The 21,811-nt window shown below is 37.2% G+C and overlaps 1 protein-coding gene across 2 annotated transcripts in view; it reads left to right on the forward strand.

The window, feature by feature from the left end:
- RIMS1 (regulating synaptic membrane exocytosis 1) overlaps positions 1-21,811 on the forward strand; it is a 310,345-nt gene that overhangs the window by 126,946 nt on the left and 161,588 nt on the right. Inside the window, exons 4-6 of one of the 2 annotated variants that reach the window (XM_057369045.1) lie at positions 11,386-11,439; positions 14,740-15,080; positions 17,281-18,152. In XM_057369045.1, the coding sequence (XP_057225028.1) occupies positions 11,386-11,439; positions 14,740-15,080; positions 17,281-18,152 (1,267 nt within the window). Of the gene's footprint in view, positions 1-11,385; positions 11,440-14,739; positions 15,081-17,280; positions 18,153-21,811 lie in introns of those variants that run through there. The other variant, XM_057369055.1, reaches the window with a different exon arrangement.

Consider the following 21,811-nt stretch of genomic DNA (forward strand, 5'->3'; position numbering starts at 1 on the left):
TGAAAAATAACTTGATTTTTAAGTCTCTTGATAGTGAAGTTCATGACTAAGTTCAATTTGATTAAGAAGGCTGTTAAATCAGTCTGGGTTGCTGCTGAAAGGCAGCTAGATGATTTTTTTCTCCCATTGAAGACTACAGGGAGAAACTGTTAAGATTCYAAGGACTGTACATGGGCTTTCACACATTTGCTATGAAGTTTGTTTCACAAATACAAGATTTATGCTTTTTTTTTTTCATTTTCTAAGTCTTGTTAGAGAAGCTTCTGTAGTGGATTGGCCTTGCTGGCTTCTAGAGGCTCCAACAGGACAAGGAGAGAAAATAAGATGGAAAATCTTAAGGGCTGTCATAAAAGCAGGGAATTGGTTCCTGAACTACCACCATGGATAAAACAGACTCAGCTTGRGGAAGGCTAATTTAATTTACTGCCAACTAAAATAGAGTTGGATTGTGAGAAGCAAAGACAAAACCTAAGATACCTCCCTGCTCCTCCTTTCTTCCCAATCTCCACTTCACTCCTCCATTCCCAGTTCCTCTGCCTTGTCCAGCTGTGTGGCACAGGGGCATCAGGCATGGGGCTGGGAMCAGTCCATAAGAGCTTCCCTCTGTTGCTCCCTACTCCTCCAGCYTGGAGTCCTCCATGGGCTGCAGYCTTTCAGGAAAGATACCWGCAGGATTAAATCCAGTCAGTTCACTGAAGACATCAGTARCTACAGGTATTTATGGCCAAAGAAAGGAAGTGATTAAGTAGAGTGTGGCAATGATCCCATGACAGGCAGAGCTACAAAAGAAATGGCTAAGAAAGAAAGAGAAAACAGTCTGGGATTTGGTGCATGAAACGATAGCTTGTTTTCAGGGTAAATTATGCAGATTTTTAAAACATTATTTTCGAGGATTTACCCTTTTCCTTAATTTTCTATTCTTTTTTAAAAGTCAAAGATCCTTTATACAGTCAATGGCACACAGGTTGCAATCATCCTTATTCTCTCACTTTCATTTCTCATTTTGTTCACAACATCTGTTAATTTTTCTGATCACAAGTAAATTTTGAAACTATATCCTGGCAAGTTTTATGACAATGTTATGGGCCTTATTTCCATTATAAGCTAATTTATAATTAAATATTTAGTAGACAATAATACTGCAATTAGCATGCCACTGTTACATTATACATTGTAGTAAATTGGAATCATACAAAACCAACTTTGTGTACACCAACTGGATGAAAATGATTTAAAGGATGAWCACAGAGCTAATTGTAAGCTACTATCAGTATAAAATGACTGTCTTTGTGTTTTAGCCCCAGAAAGATCACATTTAGGKTTTAACTATTTTAACATTTGCTTTTAAAAGTCACTCTTTTGGAAGTGCTAAATTATGACAAGTTTCCTGATGTACAGCACCTTATATTACTTGTAAGTTGGCTGTTTTCTCAAAACTCACCTGACATGGGGTGCTCTGTGTCCTTTTACTCAGTTAAGGCCTTCAGTTTGTTTTGTAGCAATCATTTTAGTGCTTTTTTTTAGCTGATTTTTGGTCGTTTTTTTTAGCTGATCATTGCTGGCTAAAATCGCTATTTTTGCCATATCTATGATCTTGATATAGCTACTACAATGTTTCTTGGCTAAGAAAATTAACTTTTGCTCCTTGCTTCTATTCTTGGTTTTATTTTTCTGTCCTTTTAAGTATATAACCTGTTCAGCATATATTTTAACAGTAATTGCTATTTATTAACAGTTTATCTTACTGATTAGCTGAAAGGTATGTACTCTCTCAATCTTTTTTTCCTTCTTTATTTCTGATAGCTATCTGGATGGCTGATTTTACCTGCCCAGCAATTGCCTTTTTCAATTTAAATGTCACATATTATTGTATTAAATGAGTGCAGAGGACTTAGATTCCTGTGCTTCAAASAGCAAGGAAAGAAAGCAGTTCAAGATTAATGTAGTACACAGCAATTCATAGGCTTCTGTATAATAAACATTTTAGGATGGCTAAATATAGCAAATACCATAAATGTTTCAAAAAGAAAACTTCTATGTCCTTGCACAGCAATTGACATGGCATAATCTCAGCAACTCTTTCAAGCAAAATTATGAAATCTAATGATRTAGTAGAGAAGATGAGAAATAAACATATGTAGATTTAGAAACTGAAGAGTCATTTCTGCTTTGATTTAATTTGAAAGACAGCCATTAAAATCATACAKAGGGCTTGGTACTATGGTCTGACTTAGGCAGAGCATGACATTCAGTGCAGATCCTAAACCTTTCATTCAGTCATAGTCTGTAAACAGCAAAGTCTTACAAGGGTAGCAATACTCTTGTCACTACTGCTCAGGGCAAAAAAATAAAGTCTCTTCTAGTGGTTGAATGTTAAACTTCAGAACAGGTTGTTTCTTTAAAATAGGCAGGGAGGGGCAAAAAAGTGAAGGATTTGCAAATAGAAGACTTCTGTGCCACATGATTATTACAAAAGCTCCTGGACATRCTTTGTTTGCATTTAGAGCTTTAGTGTCTCACATCCAATCTGCTGCTGTTTTCTGCTGTGCACTGAAGCCCTGGTAAGCTCATTTGTAGGGTGGTGTGTGGTAGTGCATGTGTGTGTGTGTAGGCTTGGTAATGTCTTATACTGATTATGCATGAAGAGGTGTAAAGCTCACCTAAAAGCATTTTTCTTAAAAGATTAAGACAGACCTGAATCCTCAAATGCCTTCTTTATTTTCTGAAGAAAAAATCCTAACCCCCTCCAAAAAACCCTACAACGAGGAAAGAAAGTAGAGTTTTCTCTGAAAAAGTTTTGTTTGTCCATGTGTCATCTCTGTTCCAAATGCATAACTTTTGCTATGTGACAACAAAACAATCCAATTTTGTTGCTTTTCCAGCACACTAGTTTCCTCATAATTCCTGGTATTTGTCCTACTTTCTCCCTATTGTCCCYCTCTCAGTTTTTTTCCTCAACTTGTTGTTGCCTCTCTATCTTTTCTCTTCACCCTACTTCGAACCTTTCCATCTGTTTGTCCGTGCACTCTTGGACGTTCTTCTTGGCCACCTCGTCTCACAGGTCTTCCCTTCTTCCCTGTATTCTTTTGCCTAAAGAGCTGAAATGGTTCAGGGAAAGTTATTAAAGACRACAGGGCCAGAAGAGTCTGACCTCCAGTAAACCAGTTGTATTTAAGCTGGGATAAACTGCTGGTTTTAGTATAATCACCTAAAACTTACAGAGACAACCAGAATAAAACAGTACTAACCTTATTAATATCTAGTCTACTGACCTGATTTCAGTGTGAAGTTAAAATTAATTCTAAATTAAACAGGAATACAAAGGAATKATTAAATTCAGATTCTAGAAAGAACAGATATTACTGAAATAAAATTTTCTAGAAAACCTCTCATAAAACCCGGTGGCTATGGATGAGGGTGGAATTGTCTGATTTGTCTATTATGTCTGGTTTGGATTTAAATAACTGAAGTTGATTTGTTTGGCTGAGATAATTCTGCTGGCTGTATTACATAATCTGCATTCAAAATGCTCATAGATGGAGTCACGAGAACGTGCAAGGATCAAATCAAAACTGAGAGGAACAGTACTGTGCACAGAATGTTTATCACACAGCTTGGTCAAAGTGGTCTCTTCAGTTCACAAAATGGTGACAGTCTTTGAACCCAGCAGAAGGCTCATGTATCTGAAAGTTATTTTTTCCAGAGGTACTCCTGCTTCTTGTGAACTCCATGTTTGTATTTACTGTTCAGGCACTTCAAATATGGCTGAATACTGAACAGCAAATGTCTGTGTGCAGGAAAGATGATCCAAGTTTAGGCAGCAGTAGATGGACATCACCAGCTCTGGAAGCTGTTGCTATGGCAAGGCTACCTTCTACCAAGCTGAGGCAAGGAAATTCTCTCCTTAGCTGCTGACATGGTTCTCTTATGTAAGGGATCTAGCTGGTCATGAAATTTCTTTTAGCTCCTGACACATGCAGAAAGCTGCAACATTAAAATCCCTCACCTGATGAAAAAGATTGCTTGCTTGTGTTGAACAGGCATGTGAGCACAAATCTGGCTCATGGTCCTTGTATTTGTGCCACCATGGAGTAGGCACAACTCMGATAGAAAAGAGGCAAAATATCCCTAAATGTTGCCTCTTCCCTGCATAGCCTTAAGTTGTCACTGCACTATATGCCTTTTATTTGTTCAGGAAATACAAAGCCTCATTAGATATCTGAGAATATACAGGTAAGTGCAGAAGATCAGAAYGATTCTCATCATCTAGCAAAGTTCTGATCTCAAATTTTTACCTGTTTTTGTAACAGTAGAGTCATCAGATAATGAAATACCATTACTGTTTGATTTTTCTAAGTGTATTGTTCTGCACTGCTTTACCCCATCTTACCTTATTGAAACTTTCCTCTTTCCCTATGTGGTCTGCCAGTAGTATTGCAAATCCAGAACAGTAAATGTCTGATATTAATACTGGATGTAGTCTGTAAACAACGTGCTGTTTGGATCATATAAAAAATTGTAGTATTCTTACACTGGCACAAAACTCCTACTGCATTTTCCTGCCCCATTTTCCTTTTCCTTATCTTTTAAACCTTCCATATTCGAACTCACAGTTGTTTAACCCTTTCTCAGTCTCCCATAGTCTTTGCTTTCCCAAAAATCTACTTTCCCTTACCAAAAACATTGTTTTCCCATTTTTTCTTTAAATAAATCTGAAATATCCACTCAAATTTGTTGTAGAACACTGATATTCTCTCTTCCCCTTCCTCAAATCTTCCATCCCAGATTTACTGAGATTCCTTTGTGCTCGAGCTTGATAGCACAGATAGCACAGACTTAACCAACTTAGMCTCAGACTCTGCACCTGGAGCGAGAGGTGGGAGAATTAAGAGAAAGGACCATGGACATCTCAGAAGGTAGGATCAACAAAGATGACATTTAAAGAACCCAACAACAAAAAACCAAAAAAACTGTGTCATCCTTTTGGTAAGGGAGTAACTGCAAATCAGATGCTGAGTCAACTCTTACAGCATGTGGCGATTCCTCAGGATTCTCTTGTAGCTTTTTCATAAGAGGAGATCAGATTGCTGGTGTGAGGCAGAATATTGTACAAATAAAGTGTCTGTTTGTTTGAAATGTATCTGTTTTGAACAAATAAGTAGTTGCTGAGGTATCAGTGGGAAGAATCTGCTTTCTGTAATTTATGAGCATTCTGTGCATTTACATTCATAACAAAAAGTCAGGCTTAAGTATTTCTAATTGTGTGAAGAAAAGTATAAGGCATGAATCTGGCATAGAGGGTAAAACATGAATATATATTACATGTATAGGGCATAATCCTATTTGGTGCTTTGTCTAAACCCTTACTGGGCAGTAATAATTGCTGCAGAATACTAAAGGGACCATATGATGTTCAACATACCCCAAGCATGAAAATTTCTGTCTAGCTAAATTTACACTATGGTACCTTTTTTTTTTAATTATTCTGAATACTAAATATTCATTTGTGAATTTTGTTCTTGTGCTTAGAATTTCTTTCCTTGCAGTGAGAGCTTTCTTTTGTTTTCTTAAGAATAGTTAAAAYATCCAGGATCAAATGGGTGGAAGTTTGTAATGATTTTGTTTAAGCTTACTTTTCCAGGTTTATCCAGATTATGTTTACTGCTGTTATCTGTGTGTGATGTAAAAAASTATTTGTAGCAGATCAGAGACTTTCACTTCTTTGTGCTCAGCCTCAGGAGGACTGTCCCAGGCAGTGGTGGTGAGCCAGGGCTGCGTGTGGAGCTGCCCAGGCACAGAAGAAGCACACACTCCTCCCACTGTATCACTCACAATTTAGATGCTTAATTTCACAATCTGGTTGCAAGACTCTGACAACCTTGTTCTAGGCTTTGTGTGGACTTGGGAGAATGGGAGCTCTTAGCAAAACTCAGCAGGCAGGAGTTGGTGGGGAACAGAGGAAAATTCTGTCTATGCAGCGTTCATAGTCATAAATCGTGATTCTCTGCAAGTGGAAGGATGGTCAGTCCAAGTGGCCAGAGAATTCTGTCAAGCTGCATGGCAGAGATCACTGCAATGAGATGATCCTGAGCTATGTCAAATGCTTTTTTTTTCTCCCAGACATTTTGTTCTTCCAAGCAGGGTTTTGGGCATTTGTTGTAACTGACAGATCCGAATGTGCTGCACATGCTCCCTTACGTTCCCTTGGCAGCTTGTTACATCATCCATAAAAATCATCCTAACATGATTGTCCCTCTGCTGTGTATTCAGCTCATTTCCACTGGGCTTATTCGTGATCTGCCAGCCATTCTGGGCATATTGCTGATCTGCTATCCTTATCACAGCCAGTGATAATTCTCCTCTTCCTCACAGCCCCTGAATTTTTGCATCAAGTCTTCATAGTGTTCTGTCAGTCTCGGCTCCACTGTCTCTTCCCATGGATCCAAACAGTGTCTGTAAGCTTTGCTTGTTTCCTGTGTCCATTTTTCTTTCCCCTGAGTTGCCTCTGCAGACAGAGGTGCCCAGAACAGATCTCCTGGTGACCCCATGCTCCTGGTGGCTCTCAAGGCCAGTATTCCTCTGATTAACTCAGCAGTGATAGTCACTGTACTTCAGATACCTGTTTTAGGCAGAGAGCCTCTGAAACCTAGAGGAGATACCATCAGCTGTTCATGCCTTACTTCAGGACAGGAGAGAGAGACCTAATCTCTAAAATTTCTGGAGATGTGTGTGTGTAAATATATATATATATATATRTATATAYACACACCCTCATAKATGCTATAAATATAAGACAGCTAGGTTCTCACTATATCATATTGGAAGTTTTCAAGCACTCAGTCACTCCACCAGCTTTTGGTAGGAGTAATAACCTCTTGGATAGCTGAGGAAGTAGCTGTGTTTAGCTGTGTTCATAGCTAAGTTCATACATCATGAGAACTCCTGGAAGAAAATGATTAACATGCTGTGGGCTTTGTTCTTTAGAGAATCACAGAGCAATTGATTTTTAAGGGTGCCTCTAGAGATCATCAAAGGCAAATCCTTGCTTAGAGCAGGTCCAAGTGGATAAGGTTGCCAAGACTGTGTCCTTTTGGGTTTTGAATGTCTCCAAGGATGTGGAGTCCATAACACTATTTTTATTTTTTTTTTGTGTGTATGTTGAAGAATGCAAAATCAGAATTTAGTTCATTCCTATCAATTCTCCTGTGATCTGCACCAGTTGACCCACTCACTTTTCTTTCCATGAGCTTTTTAGAAATAGTTATATAAAAGATGTACTAAAATGTATAAGAGTATACAAAGATAAATATTGGTRTTGTATTGCAAGCTCCCACAGAAATGATGTACACACCCATCCACTATTAAAGACAGTTTTGTTCTGAACATTTCTATATTTTTACTGCAGCTTGTAAATATTTAAGTGGATAAATGGARTGGAAAGCTTCTGCTGAGTTGTCTCTGTTTTATGAATGGCAACTAAAACTTTATGTCAGTCCTGACTGCAAAGCTGTTTCATGCTATTTACCTTATTTTGTTAGATTTCTGTAATGGAAAAAAGAAATCGTGTTCTGTATCTATCTGTAACTGTGGAAACCATKAAGTAATTAAGAGGAGTACAGCTTCACTGGCTCATCAAGACAGCCAAATGTTCAAATAGATATACAAAACTTTTTTTTAAAGTAGGTTAAATTATCTAGGAGATAATTTATCTATAATCTATAGTCTATAATCTATAATACATAATGCACAATATATATAATATATATAATAGATATAATAGATATAATATATATGATAGATATAATAGATATAATAGATATAATAGATAGATATAATAGATATATCTATAATCTATACAAAAATTATCTATGAGACAATTTCTATGGTAAGTTAATGGTCTGTGAAAAATGGTGGTTGATGTGATAGAAAATGTGACTAGCAATTCATGGCTACTATATTATCAGAAGAAACTGAAGGAAATCCAGGCAAGAGAAATAAAGTTGAAAAAAAACCTTATCTATGAGGAAAGAGTGAGACAAAAGCTACAGTCGTGCTTTAGAAGATCATAGCTGTAAATATGACAATGCAGTTTTTGTGGGTTTTTTTAATACTGTGTATTAACTAATTTATTTGTTTAGAGGATTTGGAAAAGAACTTGCAGGGGAAGAATATTGAAATTATTGTATGTGAATGTGCTGCTGTGAAATTTTTAGACWCAACTACTACCTTCACAGCTACTGACTTTGCTTTCTTCCTTGAACTCCAAAAATATTCTCMGAGAAGTACATTGCAATAGCTTCTGGAACCAGGCTGTGTGCTGTTTTAGACATGATATTTCATATTGTTACTTTATAGTTGCCTGAGAGTCTGACTTCCACCACTCACCTTGCTGCAGGATTATTCTAGATAATGTTTAATTTTTGTGTAAATTGTCAGCAGCTTTCTAAAAGACTGGCAGCAGTAGCTGACAGATTTTTGTCAGAAGGACATGTGAAGAAAGTCAGGTGTTTTTTCTTTTTTTTCTTRATCTTAAAATGACTAGTAACACTATTTCTAGCAGCAGTGACAACAAAACTAGCATGAAATACCTGCATCTTTTCTGCCTCCTATAGGCACTTTGTAGTTGTGGGTTTAGAAACCTTGGCCAGGAATGAGATTAGGACCAATACATGACTTGTGTGCTAAATCGCCTAAAAGGAAGCATCTGATGCCATTTTAGATGTCCCATGTACATGAGACACAGACATATGGCTKGCAGATGTGACTTAACTCCTGTGGCAGCGAGGTGGGATATGCTGATTTACTGCTAGACCCTAATCTATCATTAAACATAGGAATTTTTTCCCTGTTTCTGCTTGAAACTGAGAGGACTCTCTTTGGCTGGAAACTTAAATACCTGACATGCCTCTAGTCATTTCTGTGTAGACAGAAACAATTTAGGCATCTTACTCTAATCCTTATTTGTACACACAGGATCTCATTTGAAAAAATCTCAGTTAACTGAAAGGCAAGTAGAGAAAGAGTTAGGAAGAGCAGTCACCTGTGCAAATGGAAAATTCTGGTAAGGCAGACTTTTAAGCATCGTTCCTGAAAGCTCTCAATCAAGCTTGTAAATGACACCACAGGCTTTAAGGTGACAGCCAGTTCTGTGAGCAATGCAGTCTCATTTGCTGTGAGCATGTCTTGTGGTTGTCAGTTCTGTGGCACCAAAAAAGATTGCACTAATTAAATATTTATAGGKCTTTTATAGAACTGCCAGTTTCATGTAACTTTTAAGAATGTAATCACTTGAAAACTTTGATGCTTGTGCAAAATTTTATTGTATTTGTCCAGTGGGGTAGCACATTATTGTAGACTGTGGGCAGAGAATGGGGAAGAACCCAATCAGCTGTCTGCAAAATCTTCCTTTTCTTGCCAAACTGGAATAAAAATAACTAGCTGAAAACCTAAGTTCTGAAGAAAATCTGCTCTGTACAGGTATGGAAGAGCAAAGGATACTAAAATGGCTTTAATGTCCCTGTCCTGAAATGGCTGAGCTGTTTATGTCTGATGACCATCAGCATGGGCACAGTGGTCCTCTCCCTGATTGGAGGGGTGGAGAGCCCAGAATTGCATGGTCCTGGTGAACCCTTCAGTCTAGAGTAGAGGATTCAGAAAAATCAGAACCTAATCTTCTAGGCTACTTCCTTACGAACAAATTGAATGCATTCTGGGACTTTAGGTTTTTGATTATCAGTGTGAATAAATTGACACAGTGCTGCTTGGCACACTCTTAGTCTTCTGYCTTTACCACTTTCTTACCAGTTTTTCCTGGGAGTTGGGGAATTGGGGTGCTCTTTGGTGCACCTCCAGGAAGCAACTTACATGGAGTCACCTTGTTTTGAAGCAGAGCAGAGATCCTATCACAGATACAAATTGCTCCAAAATGTTTCTGCAAATTGTGCTCCAAAATGTTTCTGTAAAAGTCTAGTGTGCTACTATTGGTGTCATTTCAAGATGTAATTTAATGGGAGACTCTGAGACAGTGCTGTAGGCAAAACATGCCTTTATCCCCATTTGACTCTGATTTTGGTCACATGATTTACCTCCTACACTCATCTTTACCTCCATGAAAAAAAAATAGATCTGACAAGGAATGAAACCAGGTTGAGAAAATACAGATAAAAATCCACTATGTTTCTAAATACRAGTGGCTCCTGGGAGAACCTGACAAACAAGTGAGTGTGTGGTACAGGGAACCTGTGAGCAAGAAAGGGAAAGGACAAACTCAAATAGGAAGAAAGTACAAGTAAGGAGGGAGTTGGGGAGAAGACCTTCCCTTTGCATAGCAGGAGCTATTGGATGAACCCAGGTGTCTGTACATTTTGAAAAATATATATAGTGGAAACTTGAACTCATGAGCATACTGTCATTAGAAAGGCAGAGTTGTTTACTTACTTAGATTTTAGATTAATGTAAATATTCAAGTAAAWTTTCAGCTTCACTTATTTATATTTTAATAGAGGGAAGCAATCACAATACTTAAGATTGATTTTATTGCAGAAATCTCTTTGATATAGCAAATGAGATAAATGCAAGGCTGTATAATAATTTAATGGTTTGCTGCATGTTTTTATGTGAACTCAGAAAAATTAAGTGATACATGWTCTAAATAAATTCTGTGAATGAAAGTTTTGTAAGAGCTAATTGTTAATATTTCTTCCCGTTGACTTTCAAGAGATGACTAATAGGGTGGTGGCAGAGCTGCTGAAGTTAATGGTGCCTCAGGCAGTGAAGAGGGTCTGCCTAATTAGATGTCTGAAATAACTAGTGTCTTCCAAAAGTGCATAGAAAGGATGTAAATTAAATTAATAAGCGGAAAAATTGTTGTGTGTGCCCCCTTCAGCAGGGAAACAATTAAGGCAGAGTGAGGGTTCAGTGAGGAATAGCTTGTGGCCTGCTTTGTCAGCACACCCGTTACCTAATTTGCTGCACAGAGATGAAGCAGGGTGCATGGGGGTCAGCCTAACTGTGGGATTGCAATCTCTAATCTCATAAATCTAAAGGATTGTGCTCCTTAGGGACCCTCCTCAGAATCCGGGCTTGGGTGAAGGATTTGGGGAACTTGCTCTGACCTCGGTCTGAGTTTTGCCTGGCATGTGACACCTAAATTTGGTATAACTTTTGTCCCCCCCATGTGACTTTAGCCTCCCAGTGCATGTTTGGAAGTTTCTGAATTTGAATTTGAAAAAAGCCTTTYTGCTGCATTTCTAAAATGCAGGTTTGAAATATGTAATTATGAAGAATTGTTCTYATTTTTGTAACTGAAAATACTTTTTCTGTGTGTGTAATTGTATATATTACTTATTATGGGCTCTTTCAAGTTGGAATTTCATGTTGTGTTAGTACAGGAATACTGTTCCTCCYCATTGTGGATCACATTCAGCAGTACCTGTAAGAGTAAGTTTGAGGAATATTTTTTCTGTGAATGAAATACTCTATTCACATGAAGGCAAGCATGGGATCCTTCTAGCATGTTTTCACGCAGCCTGTGAAGTTTCTACACGAATCTGTGTGGGAACTGTTGACCCACCTCTGCTGAGTCCTGTGTGTGCCACTGTTTTTTTTTTTTTTTTCTTGTTATGTGTAGCAGTAAAGCCCAGAACCCTCTGCTATGCTGTGAAAATGCACTTTTTTGCAGAGCTGTGCACATGAACCCTTTGAATGAAGAGCACCCCTTTACTGGTTCTCTTTAATAGCTTTGTGTGTGAAATTGCACTGACATATGCAAGGATGCCATAAACCAGAAACAAACCCAGAAACAAAAACCAGGCTCTGGATGTCTTGAATGACTTAATGTAACACTGCATCAGAGCTCACAGTCCTGAGGAGAGTAAACAGAAACTATTTTTGAAGTGACAGGCCAGAGTAAAATTGTCTAACACTCTTCATTTTACTGATGCATCGCRTGGAGGTCCAGAAGCCACATTAGAGAACTGTAATCCTTCATCAGAGCATTTGTTTGGTTGCCTAACATCTGTGGATTGTTAAGATAAGTTATTACACAGACCTGCTTTAGTTTAGATTAGTTTGGACCACATCCCAGTATATTCAATCAGGATATAATTCCTGCATGCTGCTAAATTGCTTGCTCCACATACTTCTCTGAAAATGTTTTTCAATATACAGTTTTGTCACTGAAACTCTTCTGCAACCTCAAGTTTTGATTTTTTTTTTCCTCTTAAAGAGAAGCTTTTATTATTTTTCCTTTTGGACTGAATAAATCTCAAGGCTACTGTAGCATTTTTTAATTCCTGAGGAGATTCCTAAACAGGGATGGTAGTTTAGCTTCTGTGTGAGTATAATACAGATTTTCTACATGTGTAATCTATGGTGATTGGTACGTATTGTGTCCAAGATGCAGAGTTTAAAAATAGCTGTAAGAAAATGGGTTTGTATTTACTTGTCTAGTATTTCTYYTTTCAGTATTCTGTATTTTTCAGTGTCTGTTTGTGCATTAGCTATTCTTATTTGTTTGTATCTCATAATATTTTGCATTAAATTAATTGCAGTATCAAAAGTGATTATGTAAATTAACCGTATTTTCTTGAAGCTAATTACATAATTTGTGCATATTTTAAATTATTGAACACATTAGGTTGTAAAGGAGGTATGATGCCAGGCTTGCATACATACGCATGTATGTAATTTAATTAGGATAATTTAATTTTACTTTGGTATTCCTTATCCTTCCTTTAAACAAACTCTAGTTGATTAATTTTTTTATTAACACTTTTTTCAACCTTTCTTGGAAACCGATAAAAYGCAGGTAATGACATTTTTTGTTACTGACTTTGGTTTATAGCGTTGACATAGATTTTATACACAGATACATTTGCATGCACAGTCTTGCTGTCTAATGAGCTAACACTTGTGGCAGATGCTATAAAAGCATTTTATAATGTGGCTTTTTTTTTTTTTCTCTTTAGCCTTGCTGGTTTTTTTTTAATGCCTGTAATAATAACCTGATAGACTAAAAGTCTCTTCTATTAGAACAGATAGTCTGCTAAACTGAATTGCTGGTATATGAGGTTTACTAGGTGGAATAAATTAGACATTTTGGAAACACGGTTTTTATTTTTGTTGGAAGTCTAGTGTTTATCTTTGTCAAAGTAGCTGTTTCTGTTATCTTTCCTATTGGTATTTGTTTTTATCATGATATATTTTTATGCCCCTGTTGGGATAATTGTAGCTTTTGATTAAGTTTGGGGTTTTTTTGTTAATATATTAGTAGATACTTCATTGTCTTTCTTAAATAGAAGAAATATAACAGTCATCTTTTGATAAAGGTATAGTCCAGATAGATGGTATAGAGTTGGATGTCTTCTCTGTGTGGTTTGGCCAAACAGTGCAGAAATGCATTTGGAAGTTCTGATGTTGTTTTCAGACYTAAAAAGATAGTCTATTCTAGGATGTTTAAAATAAATCTTAATTATTTTAAATATGTAAAATGCCTAGTTTTCATTGTGCCATGTAAGCCATGCACTTCTTCTGCAGGCCAGAGAGTAAAAGAGCTCAGTACCAGAGCTTTGTCCTGTTGCAATTTCTTCCACGAAGTGTTTTTTTTCCTGTTTTTAATTTTAAGTGCTGTATAATTTTGATCCTTCTTAGCCTTATTACARTTTTATCCATTTTTGAATTCTTTCTGCATTAAATTAAGATTCTTTCTTTCAGCTTGTTTCCTTCTCATCTYTATTTTTTATTTCTGACAAAAATCCRCTTTCTTCTGTATCYTTCATACATTTTGCCTATTYTGTTTTCCTTTCTAAAAACTGSTTTTTTGTCTCATTTTTTTTCTTAAATTTTCACATACTTTAGTCTTGAGTAACCATTTATTTTTCTCTGGTGAGTGAGTTGCTCCTGTATATAAGACTGTCTGTACTGTACATAGACTTGAAACATAAAGTCTTGCTTTAATGTGTGTGCTCCTGTATATCTGTGTGTAAGGAATTAAAAACCCCGATTTTACAAAAAAATCCTAAGCACCACAGTCTATGTACACAGCTTAATTGTGATTTACAGGGACACATGTTCGTTTGTTTATTATTTGCAGCTATAACTCAAAGAAATAATGATGGTAATTTGGTGGTAGTACAAAATACGGTACTTTTGCAATCTTTTAGTTGGTTTCTTAGTTTTCAGTTAGCAGATTTCTTTAGGTCTTACTTTTCTCCTGTGATAAGTAGTTGTTTTAGGTGTCGCTAAAACCATGCTGAATGTATTTGCAGGATAATGTGAGAAAATTTAATTACAAGGAAATACTGTGCTGATTTTCTGTGACCATGGAAGTTAGGGGAGTTAGCTGGGCAGGACACTGCTCCCTGAGGCACCAGTCCTGTTTACAGTGTGGTGGGCTTGTCTGTCCTGACAGCCATGAGAACAGCCCAACCCTCCCCACACTGCACCAACCCCACAAGCGTTGGTCACGCTCTCCGTGTCAGAGCAGAGCCAGGGCTGGGCTCAGGGAGCATTGTCACAGGTAGGACTGATGTATATTGACAAGACATTTTGGAGAAGCTCGCATAGCATGTGCCTGTAGGATGCTTGGCYCTGGCCAGTGCAGAAGCATGTTCTGGGTCCTGTGTGAGCACCAGCATCACTCGCTCGAGAGGGCGAGAGGTCGCACTGCTCTGCGGTACTGAGCATGCATGCCAGGCTCTGCAGGTGGCTGCGCTGACTCTTCTTGTTGTCTTCAACTAGGTTATGTGGGTATGCAATTTATGTCGAAAGCAACAAGAAATCCTAACGAAATCCGGAGCGTGGTTTTTTGGAAGCGGACCACAGCCCTCACCCAGTCAGGACGGGACGCTGAGTGATACGGCGACCGGCGCGAGCTCGGATGCACCRAGAGAAAAGAAAGCGAGACTTCAAGAGCGATCGAGGTCACAGACTCCCTTAAGCACAGCAGCTGCCTCATCACAGGAAATCTCTTCTTCCAGTGCACCRCCTGACCGTAGGAAAGGAGCAGAAGTGTCGCAGCCGGCCATGGGCCCCGACCAAAAGCAAGCTTCAAGGTCTAGAAGTGAACCTCCAAAGGAGAGGTAATGCTTTCTGCCTAGATAGAGCCTCACAATTACAAATGCTAGTTCAGCTGGGCCTTCTGTATGTTTGCTACTGTGCAAAAACAACAATTGATTTACTGACCAGGAAAAGATAATTTTTTGCTAGCAAATACATTGTCTGTTTCAGTCTGTGCAACAGAAATGAGGAAAAAAATGATTGATATTACCATATACTTGAATGCATTTTGGTGTACACTTTTGATACAGAATTGTAGTTTACTTTTAAATTTTAAATTTGACTGGTGTTTTTAAAATTATTAAACAAAGAGCAAACCTTTACCTTTACTTGAAGTTTTAAAGCCAGCACTCTCCCAAAAAATCCACACCTAAGCAATCAGAAAACACACCCTGTGGAATTCTCTCAGATATCCTTATGTGTTATTTTATCAAAGATACTTCCAATTTTATTGTTAAARGTAWTACAATTAAAAGACCTCATTTACAMCTGCAAAGTTAACGTTCATGTAGAACAGCAATAGCACCATCTTGAATTCAGACCAAGTTGTATGTAAGAATAAAGCCAGAACCAAACCATTTCCTTTTAAGTGAGTAAATGAGTTAATTCCTGRGCTGCATTCCCTGTGATGAATGGGTTGAGGAGTAGCAGATCAAGAGAGCCTAATGTGATGAAGCAGTTGCTGTTCTTTTGGCTGCTTCCTGGCAGATAGCAGAGCAATTGAGGCGGGAGGCTGTGGCAACAAAGCAAGGGTCTGCCATAGAAGATTCTCTCAACTCTGGCCAGAATAGTTGATGATTCTTTCCCCCTAGCTATTGGAGCTGAAAATGGATGATGAACAGTGGCTTATTGTGTGGGTGAGATCTGTCTGTGTTTAGCTGTATCAGATTCAGGTTAGTGTTATATATGTGTATGGTGTAAATGATGCCCTCCCCTAATTCTGCTGACTTTTGTCCSCTGACACAGGGAAGGCTCCCAGAGCAGTTGTCACTTTTCGGACAGCAAAATGCATTCTATTTCTTCTTTTCTGTCAGAAAATGAGATGTTTATATTAATTACACAAAATTAGTGGACTTGGCTTGTCACTGAGAGTTTCAGATGATTTCCGAGTGTTCTGATTGAAGCCCATCTATGGTAAACTCAGGTACCATTTATTGCCAAAAACTCAGAAGGAACRGGAGATGGGAAAAATAAAAAGATAAGGGAACTTAGCATGGATGGTGTCCAACTTTGTTCTGTCAGATGCTTCTGTGAGGGTCTTTGATATGTAATCCAAAGATGTGTCAGTTGTGGAAGGGAAGATTCAGTGCCACAAAACAAAGTCCTAGTGACTTTGTCCCAGTTTGTGTTCATCTCAAAACTACTGTACAGCTGTGTTCATCCTTCTTCAAAATCAATGGATTCATATRTGAACTGCTAAATGAAGGGGCAAGTGGAATGATGAGAGAAATAAAAAATTCCAGTAAGGGAATTTTATGATTCTTTGGCTTGCTTATTTTCCCAAAGCAGAATATGAAAGAGAAAATAATTATTTATTGTTTTGTACTTTGTCTGCATAGAGAAATACTTTCATCCTCTTTTATTACTAGAGGAAAGAATGCCATTAATTTATCTTAAGGAATCAATTTGCTTTTCTTTATATGCTTATGAAATGAGCATATTTTTTTTGAGTTTTAGTAAGATAAATCAAACTAGTTTAAATATTATTTCTCAATATATTATCTTTTGCATTTTTTCTATCTATATTATTTCTTTCTGTAATATTATTGTGGTAGATACTCCATTTTGTGGTATTTATATCTAAACTGTCAGGGCACTTGAAGTGAATTGTGTGGTTAGTTTGTAACTCTTGTGACTACTGCCATTAAAATGGAGAAGATACTCCAGTACTCTGAAGAGAACTGATAAAGTACTGACAAAGACATSTCTGAGTCTTTGTACTTACATAGGTAAAGTATCTGTCTTTATCCATGTCATTAGCCTTTTTGATTTTACTCATTAATTGGACCATTCATAATATATGTTTTTGTGGACTCTKGAACTTKYTTGCTCTTGGAAWATAAAATTAAGATGGAAGGATTAATAGATTTAATTTGTGTTAATGGATTCAGTACTTTTTTTGCCATAGCTTATCCCAGTTTAGAATTTGATTTCCATAACTGTATACAAATATTTTTATTTGCCATTCAATTTTTCATGTTACTGTACTCCTTTTCATTGTAGGAAGAAGGCAGTATCGGTTTCTGACCAGAATGGCAAAGTCGTAAAGAGTGAGCGTAAGCGTGTGCCAAAATCCTCCCTTCCGAAAGATGGACCAACAGATGACAGGGAGCGTAAAGAGCGGCATGAAGGTAGAAGGCTGGAGAAAGGCAAGTCACAGGATTACCCAGACTTGCCAGAGAAACTTGAGGAAGGCAAAGTGCCTGATGATGAAAAAGAAAGGAAGGAAGATGAATATCAAACCCGTTACAGGAGTGACCCCAATCTGGCAAGATATCCTGTAAAACCGCACCCTGAGGAACAGCAGATGCGCATGCACGCCAAAGTTTCTAAAGCACGACACGAGAGAAGACACAGTGATGTAGCTTTGCCACAYACAGAAATGGAGGAAGCGGAGGTACCTGAGAATAAATTAGGAAAACGCTCACAATTACAGGGAACTCAGGACAGAAAATCTCTTGTGGAAACTCAGAGGTCGTACTCTATAGACAGAACAGGTGATGTAAGAATTTCTGTTTCTAAACAATTAACTAAYCATAGCCCACCAACTCCCAGGCATAGTCCAGTTCCTATAGAACACGTAGAATACAAGAACCACGATTCCTTTATAAAACAGAGCCGCCTTGATCCTAGCTCTGCTATTCTCATGCGAAAAGCAAAGCGGGAGAAAATGGAGACCATGCTAAGGAATGATTCCCTTAGCTCTGACCAGTCGGAATCAGTGCGGCCACCCCCTCCAAAGCCTCATAGAGCAAAAAGAGGCGGAAAGAAAAGGCAGATGTCAGTTAGTAGCTCAGAGGAAGAAGGGGCATCAACACCAGAATATACTAGCTGTGAAGATGTGGAGATAGAAAGTGAAAGTGTCAGTGAAAAAGGTAAGGACTTTTCTGTATATTATGCACATGGCCATGGTTTGGGGAAAAAAAAAATCTGTATTTTTCTCTCTCTTTTGCCTCTTTTTAATCATACACTTATTTCCCCTTGCCTTTCTTTTTTTTTGCAACTGAGAAGTGTCTTATTCCTGATGAAATCTGCTTTACAATGTTTCCTTTTGCATTGTTAGATGAGGTGGTTACAGTTAGCATTAGCTGATGAGTTTCCTTTTCATTCTCTTCCCTCTTTCTCCGGAAGGGACAGAATTCAAGGTTTCTAGTTTACTCTCTTGATGATATCTGTAGTCCTTTGGTYACTGCTTCATTCTTTTGTCTGTATGTAGAACAGTTTTCTGTGGATGGATTGAAATGAAAAGTGAGTTCTGTAACAATTGCAGGAGACCATTATAAAGCATCATAAGATACGCAAWTTTTTGCTACATTTAATAAAATATCAAAAATCTGCCAGAGTTCATTTTTAATAAGGACAAGATATTGGGCAAAGAGCGTGGTATGTAGAAAGAAATGAGAATTGACAAAGTTGTTGTCTAGATAAATTTTCTTTCCAGCTAAGAAGTATGTTTAAAGTCTGTTTTTTCAGTTTTGTCTTCATCTGTTGGTGGTAAAACTCAACAGCAAGAAGTAAATTGTAGTACGTTGTGTGCTTTTAAACAAAGCCTTTCTTTTGGCTGAAGAAGTTAATCAAATTCAGGAATGGTGAACAGATAAAATAAGCATTGTCWGAGAAGATTGTGGTAGAACTTAGCAACAGTCTTATAATCCTACTTTGTCTTTAAGTGACACTAGAATGAGCTGAAAGCCTTTTGTGTCTTTGGAAGTAGCTTTTAGCTCTTTAACTATCTGTGTTTGTACCTTGAAAGTTTCCTGCTGGTATTCATACTGAAAATGCCAAGGTTTGTCTGMACTGCCTTTTAGTTCCTGGCACTGTTTCTTGGCATGTTTGGGATTCTCATATGCTAACCTGTCTGTCTGCCTTTATCTGATGTTGTGGTCTCCTAGCATCCCCTAAAGCTCCAGGTAAACATAGGAAAGAGGCAATATTTCTTTCCTATCTCATCAGAATAGCTGCTTGTTTTAACTTTCTAAGCATGAGCTTTTCCATTGAAAATATGGAAACTTGCCTTTCTGATCATTTTTAAGGAGGAACAATGTGATCATGCCCTGAAATTTTATTCCAGATTCCACTAAACTGTAAAAAACCTCTTATTTATTTGACTGAATTTTGTCAAATACTGGAATGTATTGCTCAGAGATTTAYWMAGTCTCCATYCWTGGAGATGYTCAARACCCAAATGGAGAAGGCCCTGAGCAATCTGCTCTGCAGACACCACTTTTGAGGAAGGGTATTTGAACTAGGGACTTAGAGAGGTCCTTTCCAGTCTCAACTGTTCTGTCGTTCTAAGACAACACATCTCTCTCCCTTATTTTGTGGCCATGTTTACTGCTGACATTTTGATTTGTGTAATTTTCTCTGACTCCATTTGTTGGTAGTAGAAGTCTGTAACACAGCATTTCTTTTCCATCTTTGTMTTTTGCTTTCATGATGTTTATCAGTTTGAGGTTGCTTTTGAAGTAGAATTTCCCAGGTTCAGTGTAGGTTWTTATAAACTGAAAGGTTGGTGTTGTGAAAGTCAGGTCCTGGCTGAAAGTTACTGATAACAATATGTTGATATAGTTTGTGTTATGATAGTCTTTCATAATTAAAATCTTTCAATAGCTGCTTTCAGGCTCATGACACCGATCTCAACTTTTGACCAATGTCCCATTGTATTGTTAAAATGTTCAGGCTTGGRTTTTTTTCCCTTTAGTGTTACGAATTCCAGAGAATTTCAAATGTTGCTAAAAGCTTATCTTCTCAATAACTGAATCAAGTTCTTGGTTGCCTCTGAGAAACATGTTTAGGCTCCCCATTTACATAGTGGAGACCTTGGTTTGTATCGTATCAGTGCTACATCACTGTATTTGAATAAAAATTATTAATGGGAATATGTTAGAGACCTGTCTGACCACTGACCAGCATATATTGATTTACATTGTTGAGCATTCCTCGAGACCTTGTGGGTGTATGTGTGTGTGTATATATATATATATATATATATATATTTGTGTGTGTGTGTGTATGAAGAGGTATTCAGTACATTAATTACAGAGGTGTATTTATTAATTTAATAGATGTGATATTTAGACCTTTTTTTTTTTGCCTGATTTTTGATATGATTTTTCCATGAAAAGGATTGTAAGTGGAAAGCCTTTGAAGATGGGGTGTGTAGCCCATAAAAAAGAGATAGGAAATATGAATACAAATTAGAAAGCAGAAGAATTTTTTTTATAGTAAAGTGTCCAATTATTTTTACAGTTACATTTTCATCAGTACTTGAAATAATCTGCAGTATTTCATAAAAATAGATGGTAAAGCAGGCAATTTTATTAGCCAAGGAAATACTTTAGAAATCCCCCAATACTCTTAAAAGAAAATACACTACTGTAAAAGGATGTAGTTTTAAAGAAATATATATATATATAAATAATTTTTAAATGCTGGTATTATAACCCTGGTCATAATCCCATTCTTTGCAATTTAGCAGCATTGTTACAAATAGAATTTCACCAGAWTTACTTCAGTTCTTTGCTTGTAACTTGGGAGAGATACTGCCCAGGTTCAAAGTTACAGTGCTTTACTTTATAAGCCCAGGAGGGTCTGGAATCTCTCTTCTCTTATCTAAAAGTCAGCTYAGTCAGAAACCTGGTGCCAGAGTARTATAGATGGAGCTACAAACTTTGAATGGCCCTATCAAAAAAACCCAAGATACTAAAATTAATGTCTGCATTTGGTGAGTACCAATATGGAACAATCCACAACTAAGTAATAAAAAATATACTATTTTCATTTCTATGTTGAACAAATAAAACAGAAGTTCATATGAGAAACATCTTAAAGGGATGTTTAAAAGCAAATGATGCCCCACAGTAAGATACAGTATAGGTAGAGCAAATAAAATCAATATTGAAATCAATAGCCAAAAGTGGTATATAAAGTAGATACTTGTGAAAATGTTATTTTTTAACATTTGCATTTCCTAGAAACAGATTAGTACTGCATTACCCTGTCTTSTGAGCCCAAAAAGCCTTCAAAAAAGGCAACATCCCCTGCTATTTAATGTAACAATTTAATATATGTTTCTTCAAAATTATTTTAAATATAATGSAAAAACACTGGAGATACTTTCTTTCAAAAAAAGAAATGTCTTTTGCAATCCATCAGAATTTTACTTCTTTGGTGGAAGATGCAAAGGTTTATGTCAAATTGCTTCCATRTTGGAGTAAATCTAGAGAAAGAGATCTTTAGCAGTGTCCAAAAAAAATTGATGAGTGTCATCTCAAATTTCTTACTAGAGTATCTTTACTGGATGCTACTGATTGTTGATAATAATTTTCATTCTATTATTACTAGAGTCTGTAATACTCCTTATTCTGAAAYCTTGTAATAGTTGAACAATAGGTGGACTGAGTTTCCAGTGAAGTCCTGGCAAGGCAAAAGGAATCCTCATMGAAGGCATGCATTGCACTCATACTTGCTTCAGAGACAAGCTAGAATAACATAAACCAGACTATTAGAAATTAAATCCAGACCTCACTTCAAA

Source organism: Malurus melanocephalus, unplaced genomic scaffold (genome assembly GCF_030028575.1).
Source record: "Malurus melanocephalus ecotype Western Australia unplaced genomic scaffold, MMel_1.1 scaffold_4, whole genome shotgun sequence".
NCBI classification, from domain to species: Eukaryota; Metazoa; Chordata; class Aves; order Passeriformes; family Maluridae; genus Malurus; species Malurus melanocephalus.